The following is a 10846-nucleotide window of genomic DNA, read 5'->3' as shown; positions in this document are numbered from 1 at the left end:
TCTCTTAACTCTGTCAGAACTAGTATGTGCCCTGTGGGAACAAGTGGGCCACATCCCAGGAGGAAGTTTCTTACAATGTGTTCAACTTCCAAATATGGAGTCTGTCCAGGGTAGAACAGATGGGTACTCCTTGGACCTGACTCCTCTGATACCTGGTCAGCCTTCAGAGGCGAGGCAGAGCCCTGAAGGAGCACACCATGGCAAGGTGCTTTCTTGCCACTGCTGGCAGGTAAGCAGCCCTCCCCATTGTCATTTCAGTGTATTCTTGGGGAGATGGCACCCCACTCTCAACAGTGGGCCCATCCAGAAGGAACCTCACTAAAATTTTGGCTACTAGTCACCATCCCAAAATCAGGGCTCTCACCCTAAGGAAGGCCGTGGTGCTTTGTCTTTTGAGACAGGGTGTTACTGTATAGCCCTGATACTACTGGCAATCCTCCTGCCTCAGCCTCAGTGCTAAGATAACAAGTGTGAGCCATCATGCTCAACTTGGGCAGACATCTCCATGGGTGCCAGTCTAGGCAGCCAGGTCACTCCTGGACTCCCCCATTTGCTCGCCCCCCAACACCTGGACACCAAAGTCAGAACAGCACACGAAAGGGCACCATCTTTAGATAGAAAGGACAAGGCTGAGTGACAAAGCCAGGCCCAGGGTCTTGGGACTGAGCCACAGCAGCAAACAAAGGAAACACAAAGAAAGGGCATCTGTCACATTTGGTCTTGAACTTGGGTGGGAGAAAGTAAAAATTTAGGGAAGGGGACAGCAGAAATCAAGCTGTGAGGATAGCCTGGGTGACCAGGCTGGGAGGGAAGGACGTGTGGTTCCTCCCCAGTACTGAGGCAAAGGCACTTGGCTGTCTTCTGCCCCTACCCCTGCATGGGCTGGGTGGCTCCTCGCCCCTCTCAGTGGCCGAGAGGCTTTTCCTGGTTCAGCCTCTGGAAGAAGCTTTTGCCAAACTCATAGGTGCTGATCATGATGGCACAGGAGGGCGCAGCCTTGATGATCCTTGGGAGGAAACCTATCATGGAAAGGCGGGCCACAGTCAGGGGCCAGGGTCTGACTCCATAACCACAACACGCATGCATCCACAAACAGGCACCCACCTGCAAACAGCCCTCTGGTGCCCGATTCAGCCCGGATTCTCCGCAACAGTATCCAGGTGGAGTCAGCTCGTGGGGGCTTCACTGTGGATTCAAGACCTGGCTCAGCGGGACCCAGCCTGAGCCCCTCCCCACCCCCCATCTTCACTAGCCCCAGCTCACCTCTCACAGCTTCCACGGCTCCCAGGGCAACCTGCCGTTGGGTCTTCACAACATCAAAGGGTAGAGTCAAGGTGGCAGCCACCTGGTGGGGCAGGGAAAAGCTCAAGTGGCTGGAGACACCAAGGCCTCTTAGGGTTGGCGAAGGACAGCGAGTGAGCTCCCCAGTGTGGGCTGACCATCGTGTGTGCAAGTTCTTCTCCAGGGCGTCTCACTGACCCTCGGGCCCTCCCAGGCCGCCCTCCATTGGTCTTAATCCTAGCTCAGCAACTCACCATTCCTGAGATGCCACCAGCCACAAAGCTGATACCCACGGATGTCTGGTTGTTTGGTCCAGGCCCATTCAGCCAGCCCTTCACCAGCTCATAGTTGAACCAGTAGAGAGCTTAGGAAGGGGGATGCTTATTAGACATGAGAAGCCAAGGTGGAGGGCTCCAGACCCCTCTTTTTCACATAAGAACCAGGACTTCCTGGGTACAGGCTCTTGTCTCCTGTGTGTGGAGTCCTGTACCAGGTCATAGGCCAGGATACAGCCAGGGAACCCAGCAAAGCTTCCTAATGGCCGTCTCACAAGGAAGGAACCCCAGGCTCAGAGAAAGAATATGAACTCGTGGCCACCATTAACCAGGCAAGAACTGGGTTATAACCCCCTTCTGTACCATCCAAGGGCTCCCTTTCCCTTCCCTGTACCCTGGATTACCTACCTGAGAAGGGCACATCTCTAAGGGCTGTGGGACCCCAGCCCAGCCACAGTGAACGCCAACCCCCCTGAGCCACTGCAGATTGGACACAGGTGGCTAGCTCCCGGTATGACACGTGCTGAGCCTGCAACTTGGTCCGCACAAGCTCCAGGGGGCTGGTCACTGTCACAGTGCCCACTGGGGGGTGGGGTTTGAAAAGAAAGTGGAAAGAGGTTAGGCTATAGGTCCCACATAACCGAGCCCAGCTCCTCCCCCCAAGGTCTTTGGGCTGAGTGCATTCCCAGTCACACCCTTCCTCCACAGGCTGGGAGCCAGAACTGACTGGACTGAGGCACAGGGGTGTAGAAGGGGACCAAGGGTCCCATGCTATGCTCACATCGGGCCAGTGCGCCAGCCACCATGGGTGTGTAGAGGTCAGAGGTGAAGGCTCGACCACAAAGGAAAGCCTTGAGTTGGTCATAGGCAGTGAAGTAGACGGCGGTAGCTGGCACAGTCATCACCCTGGAGGTTTGGATAGAGGCAGCTCCTGAACCTTCCAAGCCTCCACTGCCTTACCTTGCCAACTAACAAGGAACAAAGTTCAGTGGGTGCCAGGAGAAGGAAACCTCAGGACCAGGTTACTCACAAGGTGGCTGGAAGGCCGCTCCACAGGGTCCTGGTGCCCTCATGCCTCACAATCTTCACAAAGGCATCCTGACCAAGAGGGCACCAGCCCAAGAAGAAGACAGATGTAAACAAGACTAATGATGGAACCAGCCCAGGAAGAGCCTGGCTGATGCCCTCAGCTCCTGTCACGGGCCAGTCAGCTCCTCAGGCCGCCATACAGGCAGCTATCCATCTGTTTCTAGGCAGACTCCTATTCACCCTTCAAAACCTTATGGAAGGGTTGGGATGTAGTTCAGTGATAGAATGTTTGTCTATCAGTACAAGATCCCAGTTTTAACTCCTAGTATCAAAACCAAGACCTCACTAAGCATGGTGGGTGTGGCTTGCCTCTAAATCCAGCACTTGGCAGGAGGATTGCCATGAGTTTGAGGCTAGCTAAAGTAAGTTCCAGGTCAGCCTGGGCTAGAGTGAAACCTCCGACTCAAGAAAACAAGACTTTAATCCCAGCGCTCGGGAGGTAGAGATAAAAGGATCACTGTGAGTTTGAGGCCAGCCTGAGACTACAGAGGATTCAGGTCAGCCTAGGCTAGAGCAAGACACTACCTTGGAAAACAAAACAAACAAACAAAAAAAACAACCAAAAAGGCATTGCTGCTCTGTCATGCTCTTCTCAAACTGGCCACCTCTACCTGCTCTGTGCCACCCATTCTTCCTCAGGCCTGTTGCTAAGCAGACTGGGTCCCTCAAGGACATAGATGCTGCTCACCACGGTGCCAGTGAAGCGGGTAGGATCTTGAAACCAGGTGGTGCAGCGGGTACCATTTGGGCAAAGATACAAGGGTTCCAGAACACCATTGCAGTACAGGAGGCATTTCCCTGGGGATTGGAGAGAGGAGGGTGCTGGAGAAAGGAAGGGGACATTAGGATGGCAGGGCCCTGATTCCTGCTGGGTGGTGAGGCTCAGTTCCCACTGTGGATGTTCTTGGGTAGTGGTATACATAGCTGGTTAATGTGACTTGAACATATATGCTAGTGGGACCCACACATGGTAGTCTACACCTTTAATCCCAACACTTGGGAGGCAGAAGTAGGATTGCTGTGAGTATGACATCACCCTGAGACTACATAGTGAATTCCAGGTCAGCCTGAGCTGGAGACCCTACCTCAAAAAAAAAAAAAAAAAAAAAAAAGTATAAGCAAAGTCAAAGGATCCCAGTTCAATTCTCAAGGATCCATGTAAGCCAGATGAACAAGGGGGTACATGCATCTAGAGTTTGTTTGCAGTGGCTAGAGACCCTGGCATGCCCATTCTCCTTCCCTCTCACAAATAAATAAAATATATATATTTTTAAAAAGTGTAAGTATATGATAGTGCGGCTGGAGAGATGGCTTAGCAGTTGGGACACTTATCTGCAAAGCCAAAGGACCTAGGTTGATTCCCCAGTACCCTTGTAAAACCAGATCAGACACACAAGGTGATGCATGTGTCTAGAGTTCGTTTGCAGTGGCTAGAGGCCCTCACATGCCCATTCTCTCTATCTGCCTCTCCCTCTCTCTCGCTCTCAAATAATTAAATAAATATTTTAAAGAATATTCAACCCTGAGACTACAGAGTTAATTCCAGGTCAGCCTGGACCAGAGTGAGACCCTACCTCGAAAAACCAAAAAAAAAAAAAAAAATTTCAATAAACTATGTAATAGTCCATGAGCCCCACCCCACACCCACAGATGCTCTTGGGGACAATGAAACAATCCCTCCCTGGGTCCTCCCAGGTTGCCATGGCTTGGGACACTCACATTTGGTGGAGAGACTCCAGAATCTGGAGGAAGGTGTCAGCTCTGAAATATGAGGCAGATCCCATGGTCAGGAATGACCCTTAGCCCTTCCCAAGAACCCCATTTCTAGAAGATCCTTATTTTGCTTAGACAGCCCCCTCCACTTGGCTCCAGGCTGTTACTTACCACTGGCCACCGAGGGTCTCTGAGACTGCAGGCGGACCTTCACCACGTCCAGGGGTGTCACTGGGGAAGGAAGCAGGTCTGAAGGCAGGCTCTGTTCAGGAACATCTGTTCCCTCCTCACCAGGACTAAGTTGCCTTCAGTCTCTGGCCCACCCCACACCCCATCTCCCAGATCTTACTGAAGAGGGAGGTGACCACAGCCCCAGCTCCTGAGGCCACCATCTGTTGAAGGGGGCTAATGCCCCCAGGATCCTGATCAGCCATCTTGAGAGTTTCAATCCTGAAAATAAACTTCAGTCAAATGGAGAACATACTGACTAGACAAACCTAAGGTACTTAACCAACAGTGCATACCACTGCTCACCCAGCACAGTTGCCTCTATGACCTTTTTGTTTGTTGGTTTGTCTGTTTTCTGAGTTAGGGACTTGCTCTAGCCCAGGCTGACTTGGAATTCACTATGTAGTCTCAGGCTGGCCTCAAACTCACAGTCAACCTCCTACCTTGGCCTCCTGAGTGCTGGGATTGAAGTCATGTGCCACCATGGCTTTTTGGTTTGGGTTTGGGTTTTTCAAGGTACAGTCTCATTGTAGCCCAGGCTAACTTTCACTATGTAGACTCAGGTTGGCCTTGAACTCATGGCAATCCTCTTACCTGTCTCCTGAGTGCTGGGATTAAAGGTGTCCGCTACCATGCCCAGCATTTTTTTTAAATTTTATTTATTTATTTATTTGAGAGCAACAGACACAGAGAGAACGACAGATAGAGGGAGAGAGAGAGAGAATGGGCGCGCCAGGGCTTCCAGCCTCTGCAAACGAACTCCAGACACGTGCGCCCCCTTGTGCATATGGCTAACGTGGGACCTGGGGAACTGAGCCTCGAACCGGGGTCCTTAGGCTTCACAGGCAAGCGCTTAACCGCTAAGCCATTTCTCCAGCCCATTTTTTTAATAGTGTTTTTTTGTTTGTTTGTTTTGAGGCAGGGATTTCACTCCAGCCCAAACTGACTTGGAACTCACTCTAGCTAACCTTTTGTTGTTATTGTTTTTTTTTTTTAAGGGAAAGTCTCGCTCTAACACAGGCTGACCTGGGACTCACTCTGTAGTGATCACTCAGTGAGTAATCCTCCAACCTCTATCCCCAGTGCTGGAATTAAAGGCATGTACCACCACCTCTAGCCTTCCATGACCACCTAAAAAAAATTATTTATTTATTTATTTGAGAGAGAGAGAGAGAAAGCGGCATATAGGGAAAAATAGAGAATGGGTACCCCAGGGCTTCCAGCCACTGCAAACAAATACCAGATGCATGTGACTCCTTGTGCATCTGGCTTATGTGAGTCCTGGGAAATGAAACCAAGGTCCTTAGGCTTTGGAGGCAAACGCCTTCACTGTTAAGCCATTTCCCCAGCCTCTCCATGACCTTTTTAAAGAATTTATTTTTAAGCCGGGCGTGGTGGCACACGCCTTTAATCCTAGCACTTGGGAGGCAGAGGTAAGAGGATCACATGAATTCGAGGCCATCCTGAGGCTCCATAGTGAATTCTAGGTCAGCCTGGGCTAGAGTGAGACCCTATCTTGAAAAACCAAAAAATATATATATATTTTATTTATTTATTTGAGAGAGAGAGAGGGAGAGAGAATGGGCATGCCAAGACTTCCAGTGACTGCAAACGAACTCCAAACGCATCTGGCTTACACGCAGGTCTGGGGAATTGAACATAGGTCCTTTGGCTTTGGAAGCAAGCACTTTAACCACTAAACCATTTCTCCAGGCCAAATTTTATTTTATTTTTTTGGTTTTTCAAGGTAGGGTTTCACCCTAGCCCAGGCTCACCCGGTATTCACTACGTAGTCTCAGTCTGGCCTTGAACTCACGTTTATCCTCCTACCTCTGTCTCTTGAGTGCTGGGATTAAAGGTTTGAGCAGCCACCACCACACCTTGCTTCTTCCTGGACCTTTTGAACCGGTCATTGTCAAGCCCATTTTGCCAAGGGGGAAACTAAGGCTCAGGGATATGAGGTGACCTGTCCAAAGTCACTTCAGGAGTGTGGGGTGAAGCTGGGATAGCTGTCCAGGAGTTAATGGCCATGGTGTCCGATGCCATTTGCCTAGCCACCCAAGCTTACCGTGCACTTCCTGGGAGCAGAGGTCAGGTTGGGCTCTGACGGCCCAAAGATCTAAACACCTGAGCCATGCCCCTCGGCTAGCCCAGGCCCCAGCACCCAGCCCCAAGGTTCCAGGAGAAGAGAGGTGGAGATCAACGCGTAAACAAACCAGATTTCAGAGAGAAAGGTCCACCCTCCTCCTCGAGACGGCAGGCACGGCGGCCTGGCCCTCCCCCACACTCACTGCCTTCCGGGGCCCAACGGTCCGGGCTCGGAGGCCTGGCCGAGAGGTCATTTTCTCTGCCGGTTTGCACCCTCAAAAAAAAAAAAAAAAAAAGAAAGAAAAGAAAACACCCATACACTTGCGGGCTCCGCGGAGACTGCTGGAAGCAGGGACCAGGTAACAAGCTCTCTCTCCGACCCTCCGCGACACCCTGGGCCCAGGCCCAGTCAAGGGGCGCCCGGGGAGGACGACTACGCAGGCGCCCCCCGCCTCCAACGCCTCCAAGGATTCTACATCCCCTTGCCCTTACCAAGACCCCACTCCCGCCTGCACGGCAGACCCCAGCCCGGGCTCGCCCACCTGGCTCCGAGCGTGTCCTTGCGCGTCACCGCGCCGGGGGCCTGGCGGGCCCATAGCGGCTCCGCAGCCGGTGGAGGGTCGGCGCGCGCCCGCCGCGCACGGTGGCAGGACTGGGCCAGCCGCGGGGCCGGGCCCCGCCCCCAGGTAGCTCCCAAGCCCCGCCCCGCGGGCCGACCATCCCTGCGCGCGGAGTGCCACGGGACCCGCCCACCCGCGTGTGCCATCCTTCCTCCTCCTCCTCCTCCTCCTCTCCCCCCGCCCCCCACCACACACACCCCATTGGTCCCGCCCCGGCGCCGCGGCCGCGTGGGCGGGTTCCTTGCGGGCCGGGCGCTCCTTGAACCCCGCAGGTCAAGGTCGTCGTGTCCACGTCGCGTTGACCTGGCCGCCGGAGTGCAACCATCAGCAGGTTTTCACCAGCCCGTCTCCTCCGCTTTCCCACCTCCTAGCCAGCCGGCACCCCGGAGGAACCCTGCCCTCCCTCCACCCCCCCCCACCCCGGGAGTCCAAATCGCGGGTAGGAACTTTCCAGACAAGCGTGGGGGATCGCCACTCTGTGTCCTCCTCTGCGAGGAAGCGGCGGCGCGACGCGGGGCTTCAAGGTCACGAGCGGAGCAGCCGATCGTGGAGGGCATTTACCTGCCGAGCTGGAGCTCGGTGGTGGAGTTCGTACACGGCTTGCCGGCGGGGGTGCTCACGTCCCCGCGCGCGGATGATGAAACAAGTCTGCAAACCCTGAAGCGCTCCCATGAGTTTGCAGGGCGCATCGGTTTAGGTGAACTGTAGCCTGGGCCAGTGGGACCTTGGGCAGGTTAGAGGAGAGGTGGAGCTGGAATCGCTTAGGACCGTGAGAGCATCGAATAGAACAGGGGAGACGAAAAACGACATTTTTGTGATTACTCTTACGCCTCTTCGCGTCTAAGGCTTAAAACTTTTTGAGTAGGTTGTTGCTGAAACAGGCTCCCACATTTGACATTACACAGAGCAGGTGCAAACCACGAGCCCAGGATTCGAACCGTCAGGCACTTTATTCTACCCCCCCCCCAAGTTCCTCCCCAGGTGATAGGATGGCCCGAATCCAGTGTGGACTGTTCGGATCCGCTTTCTTAGGATGACACTTTTCTCAACTGCATCAATTCCAACTGCCTCCCCACCCCTCTTTACAACTTGCATACCACAAAGTATTTGTCCTAAAAGAAAGATGAGCAGCCGGTGTGAGTCTGCGCCTTTAAGAAGAGTAGGCCGTGGCTATGATGTCACCGCTCTCCCGGCCCCCACTGGTCACCACCGACGCTGGAGCCGCCCAGCCAGCCGGGTTAGCACGTGGATGCAAGGGGCCAACCGAATGCTTTCCCTGAGAAAAGACCTTTCTAGCTAAGGAACCCTTGCTAGGGAATCGAGTGAATGCAAGCCGTAGACAGGGAAGAGACCAATGGACTCAAGGTCCCAAGAGAGCTGCGAGTGGTGGTGCACACCTGTAATCCTCCACTCGGGAGGCTGGAGGATTGTCACGAGTTCTAGGCCAGCCTGAGCTACATAGTGAGACTTTGTCTCTCCCTTCCCACCCCAAGCTAAATTCAAACTGACAGAAAAAAAATCATTTCCGGGCTGGAGAGAAGCTTGGCGGTTAAGGCTATTGCCTGCAAAGCCTAAGGACTCAGGTTCGATTCCCCAAGTACCCACATAAGCCAGATGCACAAGGTGGTGCATGCGTCTGGAGTTCGCTTGCCCTGGGTAGAGGACCTTTCTCTCTCTCAAATAAGTAAACATATTTAAAATTAAAAAAAAAAAAGTTATAGCTGGGCTTGGTGATACACACCTTTAATCCCAGCACTCGGGAGGCAGAGGTAGGAGGATCATTGTGAGTTCGAGGCCACCCTGAGATTACATAGTGAATTCCAGGTCAGCCTGGACTAGAGTGAAACCCTACCTCAAAAATAATAATAATTTCCTAAACTGTAGGTTAAGGTGAGAACTCTGCCCCACGCTGCTCTAAGGGCCTTTGCTTTTTTCTTTTTAAAAAAAAATATTTTACTTTTATCTACTTAGAGAGAATGGTCACACCAGGGCCTCTCTCCACTGCAAATGAATTCCAGACTCATGAGCCACCATGTGCATCTCACATTACATGGATACTGGGGAATTGAAACTGGGTCCTTAGGCCTCACAGGCAATTGCCTTTAGCGCTGGGATTACAGCCCCAGCCACGCCCTGCTGTAATGCTTTCCTCAAAACCTCACCCTAGCCTTCCATTTTTCAGATGAGAGAAGAGCCCCTGAGGCCACTGGAAGGAATGAATGGGCTCTCCATTAGGTAACTCTGCTCCTCTGGGACCAATCAGATACCTCCACATCCCCAAGTGAGGTCCTGGTTTGCAAACCTGCTGTTTCTTAAAAGCAATTGTGGAACCTTTAGCACACCTCAGTTTCCCCTATGTAGACGGGGATGATAATACACCCTGCCTCAAAGAGATTTCAGTGAGTTAACAGCTATGGAGTTGTGCCCACGCTGTGTGGTAGTGAGCACTCAGTAATGACTGCTCGTGTTATTATTTATTTATTAGAGAGAGAATGGGCACACCAGGACCTCTAGCCACTGCAAAAGAACTCCAGATGCATGCACCACTATGTGCATCTGGCTTATGTGGGACCTGGAGAATTGAACCAGGATCCTTTGGCTTTGTAGGCAAACTCCTTAACCGCTAAGCCATCTCTCCAGCCCTGCTGGTGTTGTTATTATTATTAACTGCCCCTCAGGACTTTGGGGCACAGGAAGAATTCTGGAGTTCTGGACCCACTTTTGCCTTCAGTATGCAGGTGTTTACCATCCGACTGAAGGTCACAAGCAAAATAGTATAGCCAGGAATCAAACAGTGATGGCTGAGCCTCAGTTTCCCCAACAGCAGAGCGAAGAACTCACACTCCATTTCAGGCCTTCCTTCTTTCAGTGATCTTAAAACTAGGATGGGCTGGGTGTGGTGGCGCATGCCTTTAATCCCCAGCCCTCAGGAGGCAGAGGTAGGACGATCAGCATGAATTCAAGGCCACCCTGAGACTACACAGTGAATTCCAGGTCAGCCTGGACTAGAGTGAAACTCTACCTCGAAAAACCTAAAAAAAAAAAAAAAATTGCTTAATTTTTTTTTTTTTTCTTCTAAACTGTGCTGAATGGCTTACACCTTTAATCCCAGGCAAGGCTGAGGTACAAGGATCACAGTGAATTTGAGTCCAGCCCAGGCTACAGTGAGAGTGAGACCTTGCCTCAAAACAAACAGCCAGGTGTGGTGGTGCACACCTTTAATCCCAGCACTTGAGAGACAGGAGGAGGAGGATGGCACTACAAAGTGAGTTCCAGGTCAGCCTGAGCTAGAGACCCTACTTAGAAAAAACTTTAAAAAGGTGGGGGGGCTTGGGATATGGCTTAGCAGGTAAGGCGCTTGCCTGCAATGTCAAAAGACCCAGGTTTGATTCCCCAGGACCCACAGAAGCCACATGTACAAAGTGGTACATGCTTCTGGAGTTTACAGTGGCTAGAAGCCCTGGCATGCCCAATCTCTCTCTCCCTCAAATAAATGAATAAATGATTCAAAAAAATTGTGTGTATTGCTATACCTCCGTTTCTTCATGTAAA

The 10846-nt window shown here is 52.2% G+C and overlaps 1 protein-coding gene across 5 annotated transcripts; it reads right to left on the bottom strand.

The window, feature by feature from the left end:
* Positions 1-596: 596 nt before the first annotated feature.
* On the bottom strand, positions 597-7978 carry Slc25a39 (solute carrier family 25 member 39). 5 transcript variants are annotated; one of them, XM_045159739.1, is made up of 12 exons: positions 7856-7978; positions 4708-4808; positions 4530-4589; positions 4365-4406; positions 3334-3467; positions 2587-2654; positions 2338-2462; positions 1965-2138; positions 1536-1645; positions 1264-1345; positions 1105-1185; positions 597-1019 (listed from the first exon to the last, which is right to left on the bottom strand). In XM_045159739.1, exons 2-12 carry the CDS (start codon positions 4790-4792, stop codon positions 904-906), a joined length of 1077 nt encoding a protein of 358 aa, XP_045015674.1. In that variant the 5' UTR covers positions 4793-4808; positions 7856-7978; the 3' UTR covers positions 597-903. The 5 variants fall into 5 exon arrangements, with proteins under 5 accessions (XP_045015674.1, XP_045015675.1, XP_045015676.1 ...); XM_045159740.1 differs by having other exon boundaries at positions 3334-3443; positions 7856-7977; XM_045159741.1 differs by lacking the exon at positions 7856-7978 and adding an exon at positions 7217-7318.
* Between the last annotated feature and the right edge of the window lie 2868 nt (positions 7979-10846).

This window comes from Jaculus jaculus, chromosome 9 (genome assembly GCF_020740685.1).
Source record: "Jaculus jaculus isolate mJacJac1 chromosome 9, mJacJac1.mat.Y.cur, whole genome shotgun sequence".
Lineage (NCBI taxonomy): Eukaryota > Metazoa > Chordata > Mammalia > Rodentia > Dipodidae > Jaculus > Jaculus jaculus.
The sequence above is the reverse complement of the archived record's forward strand: the minus strand, read 5'-3'. Positions and strand labels throughout refer to the sequence as shown.

Bases quoted from the DNA above. Each gene is read 5' to 3' on its own strand.
- Slc25a39 (XM_045159739.1), bottom strand. From the start codon at position 4,792: ATGGCTGATCAGGATCCTGGGGGCATTAGCCCCCTTCAACAGATGGTG. The intron at 2,139-2,337 runs GTGAGCATAGCA...CCCACCCCCCAG, and splicing joins GGCTGGCGCACTGGCCCGAT to TGGGCACTGTGACAGTGACC. The intron at 1,646-1,964 runs GTAGGTAATCCA...CCCCTTCCTAAG, and splicing joins TAGAGATGTGCCCTTCTCAG to CTCTCTACTGGTTCAACTAT.